This window comes from Lissotriton vulgaris, chromosome 5 (genome assembly GCF_964263255.1).
Source record: "Lissotriton vulgaris chromosome 5, aLisVul1.2, whole genome shotgun sequence".
Classification (NCBI taxonomy): domain Eukaryota; kingdom Metazoa; phylum Chordata; class Amphibia; order Caudata; family Salamandridae; genus Lissotriton; species Lissotriton vulgaris.
In genome coordinates this window covers 1,139,683,479-1,139,704,215 of record NC_141693.1, presented here as the reverse complement: position 1 = coordinate 1,139,704,215, position 20,737 = coordinate 1,139,683,479, and the positions used below count along the sequence as shown (strand labels likewise).

The 20,737-nt window shown below is 43.8% G+C and overlaps 1 protein-coding gene across 1 annotated transcript in view; it reads left to right on the top strand.

Annotated features, from left to right (window-relative positions):
- AFAP1L2 (actin filament associated protein 1 like 2) overlaps positions 1 to 20,737 on the top strand; it is a 588,328-nt gene that overhangs the window by 427,307 nt on the left and 140,284 nt on the right. Inside the window, exon 5 of the mRNA XM_086922880.1 lies at positions 20,056 to 20,146. Within this exon, the coding sequence (XP_086779006.1) occupies positions 20,056 to 20,146 (91 nt within the window). The remainder of the gene's footprint in view (positions 1 to 20,055; positions 20,147 to 20,737) is intronic.

The following is a 20,737-nucleotide window of genomic DNA, read 5'->3' as shown; positions in this document are numbered from 1 at the left end:
TATCACAGACAGTTCTTACGAGGGTCTCAGACTGCAACAGGCACGCTCCCACAGCGCTGCTGAGACTCTGCTGGAACCTTTAATGTTCCTGTGTTGCCAAACAGGGAGTCAGCTCACCTCAGGCCGTTGGGGATAGTTACTTCAGGACACAGCACACAGCAAAGTCCTTCAAGCAGGGGTACACAGCACACAACAAAGTCCCTTTAGCCTTTCATTGGTTGAAACAGCAAACTGCAGGCCAGCCCCAGATCACACAGCAAGGGTCAGTCCTATCCTTCAGTCTCTTCAGTTGTTTCTTCCTTGGCAAAGGTCCTCTTGACCACGAAGTAGCTCCAGTCTTGTTCACACTTGATCAATCCATTCTCTAAAGTTCAGGGGATTCAGCTCTCATAGTTCTACCCCGCAATGGCTTTGAAGTCTTTTTGCTTCAGGGGGCACTGACCCCCGTTCAAACCAGTACTGGGTGTCTCCCTACCAGTGACACGTTTCTTCCTTTGGTTAGTGGGGGTCTGGATTCTCAGTCACTCGGCAGAAGGTGAGCCAATTGTTTTATAGCCTCAACCCAGGCCTCTTCACCTCGAAGGGCTTCTCCTCCCCCTACACTCCAGATGCAGGTCAGCCTGTTGCTGTTTCACCTCTTCCCTAGGGTCAATACATTCCCCAGATCCTATTGCTTCCAAATCCAGACATTCAGTCCCCAGCCAGGCAGAGACACACAGAAATGTTCGAGCACAAAACTCAGCCACTTCTAAAAGAATGGCTTCTGAACACACAATGCAAAAACCACCTTCATAAAAAGATGTGTTTACATTGTGAGTTCAGGCATACTAAATGTCACCTTTCCATCTTACGCCCTTGGGGAGGTGGGCTGGAAAACATATTACACAGCCTTCCCATTCTATCCTGTGGGCAAGATAACCTTTCAACAGTGAGAAACTAAATGAAGATTATTTCACTGTCACGACATGACACACACCTTAGTACATGTCCTACCTTTCACATGCATTGCACCCTCTCCAGGGGTACCCTAGACCTACCATAGGGGTTTCTGATGTACACAGAAAGAGAAGGGTAAGGTCTGGCAAGTGAATGCACTTGACAAAACAGCATGGCAGTTTAACAAACTGCGGTCAGGCCCTGAAGTGGCAGGCCTGAGTTCCCTTTTTAAGGCTACTTGTGTGGGTGGCACACATAGTTCTTCAGGCCCACTAGTAGCAGTTGTATTACCAGCTCTGGCACACATAGTGCACTCTACTAGGGACTTCACTTAGTAAGACAAACATACCAATCATAGACAACCAATTGCCATTTACTTTATACAGGGAACACTGTTTAGCAGTGGCAAAGTGTCCAAAGCATCTAAGTTGGCAACACTATGTCAGGAAAAGGTCTAGAGGAAAATCAAAAAGTTTAGGGACTTTAGCCAAAAAGGGCCAAGTCCTACAACCGCTTTTAGCCGTCTATTGCCAAAGCCCTATTTTGTAAACTATCAACACTTTAATTTGGCTTTTGGTCATCCTTTGCTTACCAATGTTATGCTTTCTGGTCACTCATTTACTTGCTTACTTTCATATTCAATGGCTTTCCTTCCTCTTCTTGCGTTTGTTCCTCCTCTAGAACATAGCTTCTTTACCATCATTTTGTTTGAATGACTTGTATCCTTCCACTGTTTACATTCAGGAAACCATAATTTGCATCAGTCTACTGGATTGCGTGTGTTTTATTTTTCTCCCTCCTGTGCTGCTTCCACACCATCCTCACCCATGCTCTCCATGTTGCCATCCCAAGGCCACCAGTTGCTTCCCCCACCCTTCCCTGTCCTGCTCATTTCCTTTTTGTTGTGGGGTATACCTGTAGCCCGCTCCACCATTGCTCCCCAGCCATCCTCCACCCATAACCATTTTGTTCTTAATTTTTTTTTTTTTTTTTATTTTCCTTTTTTTTTTTTTGAAGGGCTGTTAGGTGTGACACATGGCAACATATACATCAACATGCTGGATCCACTTTAGTGTTTTGAAGATGTATCACAGTGTGTTTTCTGTTTTTTTGGGTTTTTTGCAGAAGTTTTTTAGCATTGACAAATTGGCAATTTGTATTTTATTTTTAATGTTGCCAATGCTGAACAGCATTGTTTAAAAGCAAGGTCGAAGCCAAAAAATTAGACTTAATGGTTTTACAAGTGCTTGAAATTCTATGTTGCTGGTTTGGATTAATTTTCATATCTCAGAACAGCACAACTTCGGACTGAGTCAGTCTGCTACAGCCCGTCCCACGACCCTCGAAAAGAGTTTGTCAGCTAACACTGCTAAAGTAATATTTCAAGTCAGCAACTTACTTGTGTTGGTTTTCATGCTCAACGTTTTAAACTAAACAATTAACATAAAAACACATCGCAGGTGAGAGGGGCGTGTACAATGATTCAATTAAGCCATCTGATGACATTTAGTTAGTATTCACTCGGCCCTCGGTCTCATGATTTATGTTGTCACCAAAACCTCTCAATGTGCAATACTGAACCATAATAGAGTTGGGCTGTATATAGGCAGACACAGCCCAGTCTGAGTGAACCAGCATGAGGTTCTTACGCGAGTGGAAGGAACAGCCTCCTGCTGACTCTTTTAAGCGCTGGCCTAGCTCAAGAATTATTGAGCCCAGAAAGTGACCATTCCATGTGGCAAGTCCTTATGGGGAGTTGTCATATTGCTCTTTCTTGAAGTCCGCTCTCTTCCACTTGAACTGGTTTCTGTTCGTACGGAGGTCCACCGTTTTCATCCAAATAGGCGGAAGCCACACCCACTCAGAGAGGAAAGGTGCCTTTTGGATCCCAGATATTACATTTGTGAGAAACAAACATACTTATTTCATTGTACAACATTGCTTTGCTTCCTCTGGTGGAAAGGCACTATTTAGTGAAGCTGGTTTTTCAAACCAACACAGTTTTGACGACTGGGGGACAAAGTGCTAATCGCGGTGCTGCAGATCATAACAAACGTTTTCTTGATGTCACTTACTAGTTTGGAATCTGCCTTTTATGTCTTCTATATCCTCTGGCTTAAAAAGGTTGGGACTTGCTTTTTTGTGCAATTGATCACTGCTTATTCCAGGTGTGGTTCGAAGGGCCAGCATTGCTAAGGTTGGTTAGTGGTTGGATAATTCAGACTCCTTCGCTTCTCTTCCACCAATTGTTTGTTTTGTTGAGGCCTCTGGTAAGACAATTTCTATGCTCTAAGATGAGACTCACCATCTTGATTCAAGATGGCCCTTCGTGTCTATTGCATTACCCTGTTTCACCAGGACACATTGTTGCAAGCCCTGAGATTTCTTTCTAGAAATTGTGGTAACTTTTATTCCAACTTAACTGAGCCAAGGCTACAATTCACAGAAGGCATTATGCCATTAAATGTTTGAAATAATTTGAGGCTGAGTTGCCTTCAACTCTTTTCTTGTGCCTGTCTTTTTCCAAACAGCTGTTTTGCACTGAGGCAGCTGTCTCTGATGGGCACAGAGAAAGCGTGTTCGACTCTTCTGCATTGAATGGACTTCATAGACACAGCTGCGTCTCACTGGCTCAAGTATGTATCCAAGACCGTGAGCTCAGAGGCTGATGGTCAGTGGTTTCAGTTGTTGCCTCTAGAGACCGGGTTAGAGCTCAAGGGTGGTGATGTGGGCAAACTGCTCTTTAAGGCCACTTCATGGTCCATGACCAAGCATGGGGTGGATGCAATCGCTGTAGGTGATTAATAAGGCCTTGTGACAGTGGTTGTCGCGCTGTAGACAGGCAAAGTAAAATAAATAGGGAGTGCGTCTCTGTGTGTGTCGTATACACCCGCCGGGGTGACCTGGAGACTGTGAAGCTGGCATGTAAGAGACCCTCGGTTGTGCTGGGAAGATGGACGAGTACAAAGTGGAGTTTGAGAAATCTCATGTCACAGTGCAGTTTGTGAAGAGACTTGAAGAATCACAGCTGCATGCCGGAGCACAGCTGCCCCGGGCTGTGGGAAATGAGCCTGGGAGTGTTGGGTGGATGGTGGAACAAACAGAGGCGTTTTCAACAACATGAGCTGATTAAACGCATGCTGAAGCATTGCAAAAGCCTCGCCATATCTCTGTGCTTCTTTATTTAGTTGAGTATGGTGAGGTTTCCTGGTTTTGGGTACGGTTGGTTTGTTTCGGTAGGGCTCATCTTTTGTCAAATGAATGACATTAACATGAACCATGCAGGTTTCAGCAGGATTCTAACCCATGTGCTTACTCTGTGCATGCAGCTTCTCCGCATTAGTAGCTTGTTTTTTTTCTGGCATAGAAATGCAATCCAATTCAACAGGATCCCTTCTCCTGATCAGCATTGCCTTTCTTTTCTAGATCTGCCAGTGCACCCCAATGTTGAGCGGTGGGGCACCTCGTGTTACTCTACGTCTGCCTGTACTATACTCCGAACTCATTTAGTTTAATGTGGACATTTATAAAGCACAGCCATAATCCAGAGGCAGCAGATAGCTGTAGATTGCAAAAAGATACATGGTCTGTGTGGGAGGGTATAAAAGTGCAAGGGTGAAGAGCACATGGTGTTGCAATTGAGGATGCGTAAGAGCATTTTCTATAGGCATGGAGCAAATTGAAAAACATATGGAAAAGTTGATCAAGAAATAACGTGCCCCTTACCCAGAGGCAAGCATTGAAGGGTGCCTAAGAAGAATGATGAAATCCAGCATACAGTTGTAGAACACACATGCACCTCACCCATCTGCATCCAGGCACACGGGGCCTATGGCTACCACTCATAATTCCAGAAATACCTACTTTAAGATGCCTAATGGTCCTAAGCAATAATTCCGATTAGTGACTCTGGGTGTACAGATGCCACCATTCTCCTGGATACCCAGCTTAACAAAGAATGTAATTCACGAAGGGCCCCCTGTGGGTGCTTTTCAATGTTTCTGCACCAGTGGTTAACAGTTGTCCTTGAGACCAGATTTGGGTGTATCTGTCACCTGAGATTTTACATTCCCCTGCCCAATGTCACCAACCACAAACTCACTGTTAACTCCTAACTGAATAATAGGAGCACTGGCGTGGGACCACTTTTCAGTGTCAACGACAATGCAACTTCCTTTGCAGGTTGTGAAACACCGTTCAATTTTGGTGTTTTTTTTTGGGGGGGGGGGGGGGGGGGGGGGAGTCAGCCAGAGCTCAAATGCTCCGTGTTAACCCAGCATGCATTAATAGCTGCTGCGAACTTAGGGCAAAGGGAAGACTTATTATAGCACACTGGATATTTGGAAACCTTCTATTGGGCAGCTACATTTATTGACAACCAGACTCCATACTGAGAACCAATGATTGCAGGAGATTGCCTGGGCTTGGAATCTCCAGCTGGCAGGAGAATATAGCTCATTAGATTCAGTGGCTTTATGTTTGTTACACTTTCCTGAGTACTTCTGTAAAACTGTTTGAGGTGGCATCCCTGCACCAGAAGGTGGGAGGACCATCTGGTGTTTATTTGTACCCTCAGTTCTGTTGTTCTGCATATTACTCTGGTAAATACCTATCCTTTTCAGTGGCGGCTGGAAGGGAAGAGTGGCGGGGCAGGGGAATGGGGGTGTATGGGGAAAAAAGAAAGGAAAGCAAACTTACCTGGGGGTCGCCGTCACAGCCACCACTTCTCCTCCAGCAGGAAGCACCCAGCCTCCCAAAATCTCCTGACCAATCACAATGCTTCATTAAGCAGAGTTGCAATTGGTCTGAGCGCCGTAGTTCAGTGCCCAGACAGGGGCTTGGAGGCTGGGCATGTTCTCCACTAAGGATGTATAATACAGCCTGTGAAGAACATGCACATGACGGTTTGGCCGGCCCAAGATGACCGGGCCAAAATGTCATGCGCACTTAAGGTGCAGCTACAACTCCTACTCCGGCCTCGATGTCAGGTGCGGCCGGCCCCGCCCCGTCCTCTCAACGGGGCTGCACTGCAGTGCAACTGAACAGCTATAGTGAAAATAGAATGATAAAGAATGTTCCGTTATCATTTTATTTTTACTTTGCACCTCTTTAAAGCAGTCGGATGGCGCTTCTCCGCCTTAGCAGAGGAGCCGCCCCTGTCCATTTTATATAGATAATACATAAGGAAAAATGAGCACACGTGTATTTTTGTGTTGAATTTCTCTCATGGCTACCCAGCATTAACAGGAACCGAACCGACTTTCTGGATATTTTGTTTGCTCGATAATATACAATATTAGAACAGTGAAATGTTGCGAGCTTTGTTGAAGACAATGGAGCATCAGAGGGTCAGTAATGGCTGGTATATACTTTTGGCTCCAAAAGTCCAGTATTTGACTTAGTTTCTCTGTATAATTTACAATATTGTCCTCTTCCTGAGTAGTATGTTCTAATAACAGTGAAGCCCCTCATTAAACTTGTTATACTATACATCTTAATAGTCCCTCACATGGGGCCTATATTTGAAGAGAAGGCTTTTAGCCTTTGGCAGTGAGCTATAATGATACACTAGGGAACCTGTCTGAAAGTCACAGTGAGAACCACATAGACTCGCTCGGGCTGCCCGATTGTATAAGAGTCCCAGTTCTAGGAGCACAGTTTCGCTCTTGGCCAGTCTTCGCTACCTCATTGACTTTCACAAACTTTCACTCTTGGAAATATAATCCTTCACCACTGATTCTGGCCCAATTTTAATGTACCTTGAAGCACAGGTGTCAACTGGAAATGTTGCACCTGGATGCACTTAACTATTTCTGCTTGGACTTGCCCATCAAATAAACATGCATAGCACAAATATGTGGCATTATCTTAGTACAAATGTGTAGCATCCAAGCGCAAATGACTGTTTTGTGATTTAGGCCCTACTTGTTGTAGTACAGTGAGTGATGTGCATTTATAAAACGGTCTTCAGAAAAGTATCATTGAGTTACAAGAGAATCAATCACTTCTCCAGAACCTGTGATACATGATTGGCAACCCCAGAGAATTATACGTCAGAGACTTAGGACCCAGACTACCAATAGTGTATGCAGTCCTTCCACCCCCTGTTTTACTGTTCTACTGCTTTTTGTTTTAGGCCCAGACAACATGTGATAATAACTCTTCTGCCTGTACTCAGTAAAAACATGAAAGCAAACTCCAGAGTCACCTAACCGCTGACCAGCTGTTGTGTCACAGAGCGTCCATCCAATAAGGGACCACGAGGGCAGGACTAGTTATCTGGACTACATTGAATGTGCAGAAGAATGAGATCGGCAACCATATTTGAGCCCTGCCTGTGGAGCTTTCTTCATCTGCGCCATATAGGTTTTCAGGCTCTGGCTAGTGCTTGTTTGGGGTGGAACCGGCTGGGATAGTATCTGCTAGAGAAGATTTGGAGTGTAGATACAGCTTGGTCCACTTGCTGCAGTTCCACAGGTTCTGTGCATGTGTGCTCAGTGCTCTGAGTGTAACACAGACCTGCCTTGAACTCCTCATTTCGTCCATCAATTCTTTTTTCCTGCGCAGAGTGGCTCTAAGGACAATACGGGGAAGCAGGTGGGCCGATGAGCCTAACCTGACAATTCACATCATCGACACCATACTTAAAGCTGGTATTTTTTAACAACCTTTGGATGGGTCTCATTTCTTGCCAGGCCTATTACATGTGTGAGAACCATCAAATGACACACTTTTTGCTCATTAATTGAAACACAAAGACCTTGCTGGTTGCCAATCAAATATATTCTTGATGGCCCTTAGTTAGTGTAATAATCAAAAATAGTGCACATGGTGCGGTGTTCAGAAGTGAAAGTGATGTGGGCTCTATAATATGATGTGCGTATATACAATCACAGGCGTCCGTTGTTTTGACATGATTATTGTTTCGACCCAACGAAACTGTTCAGTGGGTCTCCTCAGGAAAAAAACTCAGTCTCTCAGATGCATCTATGGGGTAAATAGAGAGAGGCCATTCAGAGTCAAGAAACCCCAGATCCCTACCAAGTAAATGGGTTTGCATTACAAACTCACCTCAAGCATGTGATCAGTGCAGGCTCATGCAGACGGTGATTGGTTCTAGTTCAGTTAGATAACCTTCTCGGGTGAATACTATAATGTAAAAAAATAGTAATAAAATAAAATGTACTCCTGGAGTTTGCAAATGCATCTTAATACCCGTGGCTGTGAAACAAAACAGCAGACTCACTCAATGCAGTCCAGAATTTAGAGGCCAGAAAGCAAAGCATCCCACCCCCAGCCAATGCTGACTTTTAGGGCCAATACAGTCGCAAGAGCTGCTGCTCAAATGACACTACACTGCAGCAAAGACCAGTGTAGACCTCAACCTTATAAACAATGGGATGAAGGCATGAAATTCAAGAATCGCCATGTCACCCGGGGCACAGTATTGTGCTGGCTGCCAAGGGAAGCATGTTTACATTGTAGTTATGTTTCTAAAACCCGATCAAACAAGGTTGTTGCTAGCAGGAAACTAACTCTAGGATCCTGCCGCTTAGGGTCAAACTTAAAAAGACTCAGGAAAACAATGCACATTCCTAAATTCCTGAAGTTAGTAGTTTACACTTAAATCCTACTGCATAGTATTGACAACTAGGGAAACAATCCCATGCCATGAACCCCACAGGTCATCACCAATGATGACAGAAAATCTTATCTGACTCCAAATCGAAGTGCAAACTAGCATGGAAATCGGAAAAAATAATGCAGGTTATATATGATCGGATTCAAGCGCTCACGGTATAAGACATTCTATATGTGGTGGTGGTCCTGAAGTGGAGTGTGCTCATGCGCGGGGAGAGCAGATATGCGCATACCTCTGTTGAACAAAACTGTCCTGAGTGAAAGACGAGGGGCAAAGTTCGGAGAAGAGCAGGATGAAGGGGAAGAGGTGTGGCGCCGCCGCTAGGGCGACTGACTCCAGAATCTGGGGATCACGGTTCGATCCCTGGCACCGGCAGCAGATTAGCCCAGCACCATGTGACTCTTGGCAATAAATAAATAATAAATTGATACTTGTATAGCGCACTACTCACCCGCAAGGGTCTCAAGGCGCTTGTACGAATACCGCTGTGGAACCCATCCTGGCTTTCCCTGTGAGGCGTCCACTCCTGGGCACCCCCAAGGTGAGGCCAGGCATCCTTAGCGTTGTGGGGGCCATTGTGGAGATTAAGCAAGCTATTGCCCAGAGTTGCAGAGTGGGACTCCATGATTGGAATAGGCACCGAGGCGAGAATTATCAGGTCCGTGGAATTTTTGAGCCCAAGACCCGCCGAGACGGGGAATTGAACCCTTGTCATGGGCTAAACCTCTGCAACAGGGTCTGCCGCTCTAACCATTGAGCCACACTTCTCCGCAATAGCTCGCTTACTTTTCCCGACGGCGCCTAGAGACCCTTACGGGTGATTGTGCGCTTTACAAATGTGGATTATTATTATTATTATAAGGGTGGGGAGAAGTGGCTCTTAAAGAAGGAGATGGCGTGAGGAGTGGGGGACAATGGGAGAAGGAAGGGCAGGATGAGTTTAGTGCCTGGTTATTACCGGTAAACTTCATTACTCCAAGTACAGGTCTTTCTCGTCTCAGTCCTGTGGGAGCAGAGGACTACTCATGCAGTAAGGACTGGAAGGGGGAGACGTATGAGGAGGCAATGTGGCTTAGAACAGTTGTCACTTTGGGAGTGATCCCTTGTTGTGTGAGACAAAGGAAGAAGGTTAGTAGGTTACCAAAATGGTGCAGCAGGTGCTGTGGCACCTGGCCCTGAGACCTTAGTGGCCAACTGAACCTATATTGTTGCTATATATTACTTCTTAAGCCGCGAACCAGATACCAATTTTCCTTTGTAGTGCTAGGTTTCCTGGTACCCTTACTGGTCACTGGACAACATGCTTCCATTTTATATTCTTCAGGCAGGGCACGAGTCAGGGGTACACGCGGGTGGACGGCGTCCACACACTTTTTTCACAGGGTGAACGCCGTCCCCCCTGCCAAAAATTTAGGCCCCACTGAATAATATGCTGAACTCGTCCTGGTGTAATTTCAAAACACCAGGAAACTTTCAGCAGCGTCTGCAAGTTGTCTGCTTTCCATCTTCAACAAACAACGTGCAGGGGGGATGGGGCTTTCTTATTTAAGGGTCCTGCTGGGCCCATAACAAAGGCTGAATTTGAGGGGCTACCGCGCCTCTTTTTGTTTGAGCCTCCTGGCTGGGAGCAGTCAAAAGGCTCACACCTGATGCAAATGAAGCGGAGGGGACACAAAGGCTCACACCTTGTTAGTACTTCACACATACTTGAGAGAGCCAGCTTTTCACTTTGTTCAGTTCCTGTTTAGGAGATATGCATGAACTGTAAGAATGTCAGTTGTGCAGCTCTTTCCCAGTATTTACGCAAAGCAATTTGCCTTTCTATAGAGCTTACTTCCCCTGAGGAGGCGTTGAAATAACTTAAGTACCACTATTTTTTCTTGCTTCGCCGTACTCATCCCAATGCAGGGTGTCAGAGCACTTTACATCAACACGTGCATATTACATGTACAATAAATTATATACGTATGTAAATTAATGTACAGGATGTGTTACATAAAACTGGGGGACTGCAAGGTGTAGACGTCACATATCTTCCATAGCTCACAGTGCTATTATCCTCGCAATGTACACGATGGACCTGCTAAACATATATGTGAGGGCTTTAGATATGAAGTCACTTCTTGTGATGCCACTTCCTATAAATTCGTGGCTTGTGATGTCATTTCCTGTGATGGCATGTGTGATGTCCTGCACCGTGATGTCGCTCGCCGTGATATTGTGCGCCATGATGTCACTTGCATACTGCCTAACTACGTTAGCCCACCCGCTTCTGTTTTTTAGGACTTGTGCCATGTCTTAAGGTCACTACACACGAGCGGCAGAAGCATATTAACCTTCGCCGTAGTTGGAGTGAGGACCTCTGGCAGAGCTCCTTGTGTGGCCCTGCTTCAGGAACAACCGATACATGCTGCTGCCATGGAGGTTCATGGCAGAACTGCTGGGGAGGGCCCACTTTTGCTACAGCACGGGGCAGGCTACTGTTAGCCGGGACCACGTGTTCCAATTCTTGTTTTTTTTTTTTCTTCTTTACTGGATTCATTCCTAGTGCTCAAGCCATGATGCAATTTAATTGGACTGAGACACTTGGAGAAAAAAAATATCCGTAAAATCACCCGATAGGAGTAGCCTGTTCCTGCTGAAATGAAGCATCTTGTAATGCTTCCAGGGCTGCAGATCAGGTGTAAGGGGCACTGGCAGAACTGCTTCTGGGTACCAGAGAGTATGATTAACTTGAACGCTGCATCCTGCAGGATGGACTAGGATTTTCCTTGTGATGCAATTTCACGTGATGACATCACAGGGGTAATTGTCATTTCTTGTAACTTCATAATTGTACTGTTGACATTTTTTAAATTAAAAAATAATCCTACCTCTTTTTAGCTTCAGGATGTTGGCAAGCATGGGGATCTACTATCTCACTGGCCCTGCTAGGTCCTGAGGGCTGCAGCTTGTTTCACCATTGTTCGCCCTCGCTGCCTCTCCCTGGGGCTTCTGATCTGCTTCCCTTGCCAATCTCCTCTGGTGATTGGGTGGGAGCAGGGAAGGAATTTGGCAGCGTTTACAGGGATTTTCCAGCTCCCGGGAGGCTTTTCAAAGGCGTGTGTTGCTTTAGTGCTGTTTATATTTCTTATCCACTTCCGAGAGTTGTGTTTTCGTCAAAAGCTGGTCTCTGTGCTTCTGATGTCTAAGGCCACGCCGGGCACAGTACATGTAGGCGCGGTCACGTGCATGCATGGGCGCGCGCGGCATCTTGGAACGCATCTCCCTGATTAGTTACATTACAGCAATTTGACGCGTTCATGGATACATCGGAAACCGAGTCTAAAGGACGGGCCTGCTCGGCCAAGAGACCTAGAGGCGTGCAAAACATTGCCGTGAAAAAATGAGTGTGTTTGAAATTAATCTCTAGCATAACATTCCATGGATTTTAGATGCATTGAGTGCGATTACACACAAGGTCGTGCAGCTAAACTCTAGGCCTCCGTCTCTGGTGAAACTGATGTGAAAAGCGACCAGGAAATGTACTACATTGGATGAAGTAAGAATGTATATGTATATTTGTGCGATATTTGTTAGCTGAAATAAACAAAGGTTAAAGTGACTTTATAGTTAGGCATTGAAGTTAATTAAAAGCTAATTCTAAAAAAAAACCGGAAAACCTCTGAAATGTATCCGGTTATATTTTACTGAGCTAATATAACCTGCACTTCCACCACGCATATGACCTCACATATCAAATCAATCCTATGTTAAATTTCATAATTGATGACATCACCGATGGCATCTCAAGCAACATTATTGCTATCACTGGTGACATCAGTAATCACTCTATTGTCATGTACAGCACAGAGTTACTCGGTGTACACAAGTGGGTCAAAAGTATGGAAATGGCGTAAGCCATGGGGACAGGTGTAATTGTGCATCTTAAAAGTTATATGGTGCACTGTTTGCAAAGCACTAAAGTGATGCCACTTGGTGTCAGGGTATGCTCAGTGCTCATTCTGCTCCTTTATAGTTTTTTTGATTTAAATTCATGTTCAGGATGCAAGGACTATGTCCCTGAGACCTGTAATGGCTGACACAACATACACACACACACATATATAGCTTGAAGACTCCACTGCACAGCGGCTGTGTTGTTCAACAAAAATGGAGCATGGACCACAGTTAAGTGCACAGAATCTAGTTTATTGTCTCCAAACTGTACCGGCCATTACGCGCTTCGGCTCCAGGGAGACTTGATCCAATGACACGTAAGCCACCTGACTGTTTTTTTACCATTTTTCTCCCATTTTTTTCAAACAGTGAGTGACAGTGCATTTTGTAAACAATACCCACTTTGAAATACAAAATAGTGCAAGGCACCAATCTGGTTAAGTTTTTTGGTTACAAGATGTATACAATGTATGCAATCATCAGACAGTTATCTTTTGACTAAATCATGGTTTGAATACCTCAATGATTTGTTCCCTGACTGCATATCTCGGTAGTAACACTTAGAACTGTCAGTGTGTATCTACATTTGCAAAAATGCCGTTTCACATCCATTCCATATTTTGAGCAAACAAATGATTTTAAAATCAGTTAAAATCCGATGGATAGGATGCAATGTCAATAATTATATATTTATATATATACTAGGACCCCGTCCCGACGTTGTCCGGATATGAATTGCTGCCGGCCAGTAGTATATTGTTTTGTAGGATTTCGTTTTGATAGCATTTCTTATCTGTGACAGGCCTGTGAAACGCTCCGATTCACAGTGCACTGCTGATGCACTAAAGAGTGCGCGTTCAGTAGTGTGTGAACTCGAGTTTCCCTACTTTATTTTTTCTTGCAATATTATATAGCGCGAACTTGACAACATGGCATGAGCACAATTTACATTACAGAAGAACACATTCATTTGTGGTAGGCACGGGGAGACAAAGCGATTTACCTGGAATCACAGGATGTTGAGCTGATGCTGAGATTCGAACGTAGCTCCCCAGCTCTAAAGTTTGCAATTCTAGAACTTGTGACGGGAGGTGTGTCTAAAAGTGTATGTCGGTGCTGGCCATCAATGAGAGAGACCTGTGCATTTTTCAAATCGGTGGTGAAAAAATACGAGTATGTTGCTGGAGATGTGGGCCGCCGTGCCACCAATGTACTTACCGGGGAGGGTAAACACCCATTATTCCGCAACTTTCTTTCCGCATACTATCACTCTGCATACTTTTGTTACGAAAGTACCATGACTCCACAATGCCATTATAACGCATGGCATTACATTTTATATGCTTTTACCACGCATACATTTACAACGAAATTCGTTGTAAAAATTCGTTGTAAATGCATGAATGGTAAAAGCATTGGTTTTTTTTAATGTTTGGATAAGGTAAGTATGGGTATAGGGGTATATGTTTTGGGGTACTGAGGTATTTGTTTTGGGGTGTTTGGGTATTTTAAGGGTTCAGATATAGTTTTGGGTTATGGGGTAAAGGGTAGTTTTAGGGTTTAGGAATTAGGTATGTGTTTTGGGGTACAGGGAGTATTTTTATGGTTCAGGGCTAGGTTTGGATTTTGGGGTACAGGAGTATTTTTAGGGTTTAGCGGTAAGTTTGGGTTTTCGGGTACAGGGATATTTTAAGGGTTCAGGGCTAGGTTCGGGTTTTGGGGTACAGGGGTATTTTTAGGGTTGAGGTAGGTTTGGGTTTTGGGGTACAGGGGTATTTTAGGGTTCAGGGGGTAGGTTTGGGTTTTGGGGTACAGGAGTATTTTTAGGGTTCAGCGGTAGGTTTGGGTTTTTGGGTACAGAGGTATTTTAAGGGTTCAGGGCTAGGTTTGGGGTACATGGGTATTTTAAGGGTTCAGAGGTAGGTTTGGGTTTTGGGGTACAGAGGTATTTTAAGGGTTCAGGGCTAGGTTTGGATTTTGGGGTATAGGAGTATTTTAAGGGTTCAGGGCTAGGTTTGGGTTTTCGGGTACAGGGGTATTTTAAGGGTTCAGGGCTAGGTTTGGGTTTTGGGGTACAGGGGTATTTTAAGGGTTCAGGGCTAGGTTTGGGTTTTGGGGTACAGGGGCATTTTTAAGGTTCAGGGCTAGGTTTGGGGGTACAGGGGCATTTTTAGGGTTCAGGGCTAGGTTTGGGTTTTGGGGTACAGGGGTATTTTTAGGGTTCAGGGGTAGGTTTGGGTTTTGAGGTACAGGGGTATTTATAGGGTTCAGGGCTAGGTTTGGGCTTTGTGGTACAGGGGTATTTTTAGGGTTTAGGGATAGGTTTGGGTTTTGGGGTACAGGGTATATTTATAGAGTTAAGATGGGTTAGTGTTTTAAGGGTGTTGGGGTATTTTAAGGAGTACGGGTGGGTTATGATTATGGGGTGCAGGAGAATTTAAAGGGAGCAGGGTGGGATTAGCACACGATAAAAGACATGGCATGAAGGGCGGAACGTATCACACGCCCTCAGCGTTTGACACGCCCACAGCACAATGCAGACACGCCCACAAGGGACTACTTTGTTGGCACGGTTCTTTTACCTTTTAAATGTATATGGTGGGCGTCTGCATAGCCTATGTCATTCTGCTGCAACTTCCCTTTCCAAGGCTGTATTGGGTGTTGTGATTGGTGCTGTACTTTTTGAGTTTACCCGCCTCAAAGATTTAGGCTGTCTCTTTATATTATTAGTATGGAGATATATATATATATATATACACATATAGAGAGAGATGTGTGGGTATATATGTTACACAGTGGTATCTGTGTAGTTATAGTTAAGACCTTGTTATCATAGGATGAGTGTTTGTTTGTTTGGTAATAACTTTAACACTGCTTGATGAATCTTCCGAAGCTTTCCTACAAAAGTTCATCCACCTCTGCTCCTTCCTGGAAAGTTTCAGGGTGATCCATCAACCGGGGGCCAAGGGAGAAAAAGGGAGCCCCAAAATGCAATTTCCCCGTGCAATTTTGCATTGGAAAAGTGCGCAGCTATACCACCAGAACAGCTTAGTAGAATTACATAAAATTTGGCAGAAAGCAAGGTCTGCACTTCACAGCAGGGCTGCACAACTTTATCTATACTATTTAGCAGTGTCTTGGTACGTTACCAGCGTTTCTTAACAGGGATGGGATAGTTCACAATTTCTTCTCAGAATGGCTGCAGTGTTCACCTACATAACTCATCATGGCTACAAATTATTACAGGCGCTTTCCAAAAAGGCTGTAGTGATTCGCCAGCGTCTTCCAGTGGGTTACTTTCTTAATCAGCGCCCTGCACGAACTTGCAATACAGCAGCAGCAGCCCTCAGCAAAGCTGCAACACTGAACAAGTACTTCTTAATGGGGCACTGCCATATTTCTCCAAAACTTTTCCCTAGCCTGTATGACTTTACCATCAGTTTCCAGGAGGGCTGTAACACTTTGGTAAAAGAGAAGAGTGAGACCCGCATGGAATGCATGGTCTCATACTACACAGCCAAGTCATCTAGAACTGAGGGACGTTCATAGACCAAACAAGTCTGCAAATTCATCAATAAATGCTAACCAGCAGGACACAAGTCATAGGGATAATAATGTGGGGGAGGATTATCATATGGAAATAACCATGATGTCACGGGTAATGATGTCACAGGAAGTGATGCCGAGCTCTTTTAATAATTCTACCAAAAAGGTCAAGGGTATGTTTACAGGAAAAGCAAATAAACATAATCACAAAAGAACTTTACAAACATTTTTCAATTTACGTTTTATACATGTGCAACTTTTTTCACACATCAATTAGTAAATACAATCAGAAATGGTTGAAAGTGACAATATTTTTAAAACGGCACATGGAACCTGGAAATTACATGTTTAAACTGCTTTTAGAGACTAAATAAAAGATGCTAATACTTTGTTTGGTTCCTGCTGTTGTCCTGCCTCCAAAGCACAAAAGTGCATTAGGCAGTAAAAGGGGTAACTTCGTCAAATTCTGTGTTCCTCAGATAAGAGATTACAGATAATCCCTCCTGAGTCATTCTCACAAATAAAGGTGATGATTGCATTGGTATAGAGGTTTACAAACATTCTGAGGCCGGTGTTTGTAAATGTAAGCAGCCGCAGTGCTGGGCAACAAGGTGACGCTTCTCAGCCACAGACTAAGGGGAATGGAGTCCCCTTTTTAGGTCGAGCCAAGGCAGCGTATGCGCTGCTCTGCGAGGCATGCTGTACTCTGGTGTGGATTTGGTACCCCTCCCACTCTCCGCCCACCTTTTCAATTGGCTCCAGCTCATGTCCTTTCCAAATGGTTGCTTCTGATTCCTTAAAAGGCTTGTTAGTCCCTCCTTGGTAGCACCTTGTCTGCATTTGTAACCTCCCATAAGGACTGGAGCTTTTACTTGTGTGGTTACACGGTATGTTCATTAGGCTGTGAGAACTATTTTCTTTCATTATTTTGTCCTACTCCAGACACGACCTGCTTTCCTGCAATGGCTGCTCGCCTTTCTTTGTTTATTTTTGCAGCCTGGTCCGCTTTCAATGGAGCGGCTGCGCGCCTTTCTTTATTTATTTTTTCAGTGCAGTCCACTTTCAATAGAGCGTCCGCACTCCTTTCTTTATTTATTAAATGCTTTTTTTTATGTTACAGCAAACAGCGCTTTCACTTTAATATCAGCCAGGCACCTTTCTTTACCCGAGCCACGTCTAAAGAAATTGGCATGGCCGACATTAAAGTAAAATCGCTGGAATATTTATTTGTCAACTTTACCCCCCAAATTTTTGTTTGTCAACTTGACAAACAAGTGCTTTTCTTTTTGTAAAAGCGCCCATGCCGCGCTTTCACTGTAATGTCGGCCACGCCAATTTCTTCAAATACAGCTCCTCTAAGGAAGGTGGCGTGGCCAACATTAAAGTGAAAGCACCGCATGGGCACGTTGACAAACCAGCATTTGCAATGCAATATGTCTCGCATTTACGAGAGTTTAGTAAATGCGAGACCTATGGCATTGCAAATGCTTGTTAAAAGATAGTTGGGAGGAGGGAATTCACCTACTCTTGACTTGAGCCCTGCTAACAAGCTTAATAAAAGGTAAATGTGAGATGATCTGATGTGAACCAGGTTGTGCCAATTGTTCAGGGGGATAATAACCATGTTTTAAGTGTGCTCTTTAAAGTGGAAGAAGTGACCAAGGCGATTATGTCGACCTTAAAGGAAAAAGCGCCAGGCCCAGATGGCGTACCGGCAGACCTCTACAGGGCCGATCCCAATCTATTGGCTAGAATTTTGGCAGTTGTTTTTAATGCCGCGACCAGGTCGGCTTCCCCAAGTCCTGGGCCAAAGCTGTTATAATTCCAATTTTCAAAAAGGGTGCAAGAGACGATCCGGCCTGTTATAGGCCGATCTCTCTCTTGGACTCTGCAGCTAAGATAATGGGGAATGTCGTACTCACCAGTCTAACAGATTGGCTTGAAAAAACAGCATCATATCCGACCTGCAGTATGGGTTTAGGCAGGGAAAGGGCACGACGGGACAATGCCTAAATTTACACTTAGTTATAGGGAAGTACATGGTCGCTAAGCGAGGGGATATCCATTTAGCTTTTATGGATGTATCCACCGCCTTCGACCTTGTAAATAGGCAAAAACTTTGGGCTTCCCTTCATTGTATTGGGCTTGAACCGGCGTTGGTTTCCTTTTTGGTAGCTATCCATGAAAATACTATGGCGGCCGTTCGCTATAATGAAAACGGAAGCCTAACGGAGGAATGGCTAGTGAAGCGAGGAGTACGACAGGGGTGCTTTCTTGCACCCCTGCTGTATACATTCTACATTAACAAATTGGGTGATGCCCTGATCTCTTCCTGCAAGGACGTTCCAAGAGCAGGTTAAAAAAATGATTCCAGCGTTATTGTATGCAGATGATGCTGTTTTTGGTGGCTAGGTCGTCGCGGGGGCTACAATTCCTTTTAGACTGTTTTATTGATTTTATGGATTCTTTAGATTTGATCACTAACCTCAAAAAAGTCACACTCGATGACTATCGGAAAGGGACGGGCTAAAAAGACTAAATTTTATTGCAAGGGCATTGAACTTATAAAAAGTCCCCGCTTTCCCATATCTAGGTGTACTTTTTGATGAAAGGCGATCATGGGTTATGCAACGTGCTCATAAAAACACCTTAGCCAGAGCGACTGGGTCATTATTAGGATTTGCAAAAAGGATAGGTTTCAAACCACTCGCGGCGCTATTGAAGATTTATGATGCTAAGCGTTTACCGATGGTTACATACGGGAGTGATATTTGGGGCTATACGGAGACTGCTGGAATTCAGAACGCAGAAAATGATTTTTTCCATAAGCTGCTATCGCTCCCATCTTCCATTCCAATTTATAATCTTCATGAGGACCTGGGTGCCGAATTTATTTCAGACCAGATTGTGGTTGACCCATTATTATGTTGGCTAAGAATCTGGGCGCAGCCATCACCAAATTTGAATCAGCTGATTATTCAGGATTGTGTGTCTTTAGATAGAGGATCTGATATTCCGTGGATTCGCTATATTAAGACACAATTGGATTTTTTAGGCTGTTCTGATTTATTTTTAAAACCAAGACCTCTTGGCAAGGTGGCCATTAGAGAGTTGAAGTCCCAGTTCCTAAATAGGTTAATGTCCGCGAGGGAGGAGGCGGAATTAGAAAAACCTTCGGTGAGGAGTTTTGTTATGCTGAGTTTATGCAGAGAAATACAGCCATACTTAACCTATATTAACAAACCCTATCACTTGTTTGTGTTAACAAGGTTTAAGTATAACATGCTCCCCTGGTTGCTGTCATTCCCAAAAGGCTTTTCAAAAGAGGGGTCTTTGGGTCCATGCCCGTGTGATAATTTTTCAGAGCAGAATACCCTCCACGTGTTTTTTTTCTGTGATTTTTCTGTATTCCTGCCCAGATTTTTTTTTCCAATGTTAAGAGGGGTTAATTTTGTGCAAATTAGGCCAGCATTAGCCTATTTGCAAAGGCTCGGTTCCTCGGTTGTGTGTGTTGGAATTGCTAGCTATATCACTGGGGCAATTAGGCAAACAAATAGATTTCAATCATAGTGCTGTTTCTCTTCTTTTTTAAAGTTTTTATGTAAAATGAGATTTTTAAATTCATGTATTTTGGCATGTGACAAACTTTTTTACGTATTTATTTGAAAACCAAAGGTGTATTTGGATGGGGGCGCATAAATGGGCGGTAAATGGTCTTTTAAATTTGACTTATGTATTAATGTTCGTATTAATAATGTATAATACATAATAGGTAGTTGTGATGTGATTTGTGCTTTGATGGTTTTAAATTTTAACCGAATAAAGAAATCTTTCACTTTTGACTTTGAGATGATCTGTTTCAGAAAAGAGACCATTTTTGGGATGAAGAGTAGGTTTAAGCTAGTAGTGTTTCTTTGTTGTTGGATGTTACAAAAATGGGGCAAATCATGTTGATCACCCGTATAATATTCTGTGTTGTCTCATTCATACAGGTTCAAGAAAAGCTCTCCCTCACGCAGACTAAGACAGAGTCCGTAGAAGGCTATTACGAAGAGGCACAGCCCTATGATCCCTCAGTAAACGGTATGGGATTCCTTTGAATGTGTAGTCGAACAACGTGATATGTGGAAACTATACATCCTTCCTTATACAAAACCTAATACAACACAACCACAGTGTACTTCTTGAGGTGTATTTCAGCCTGTACCCTTCACCCTCACAATTCTTTCTTCTCAGTCTCTTTAAATGGTACATTGGCAGTCTGCCTACAAAAAGAGCCCAAATTAAGTTTAAAACAAGTACATAAACATATGTGGTTCTGTCAGATAGACTCTGTTGCAAAAATGATTCCCTGATTAATACATATGGGGAACTAAATAAAAAAAAAACACATAGGTCTGAATAATTCAATGCATCTCATATATTTTGTAAAAATTCAATAACAGTAATTCATATCGTTCAAAAAAGATCCTCCATATGATCAGATCAGCTCATAGGGCATGCTGATTGCCCTATTGACAAGTCCAACCATGCTATTGCGCCCTGCCAGTCATTGTTCCAGGCTGCGCCACATTACCACAGGAGATAACACTCAACTCTTTCAGCCAGCTTCAATTGTTTGGATATGCAAGAATATTCTCCACAGGTGCTAATTAGACTCTCTTTTTTTTTTTT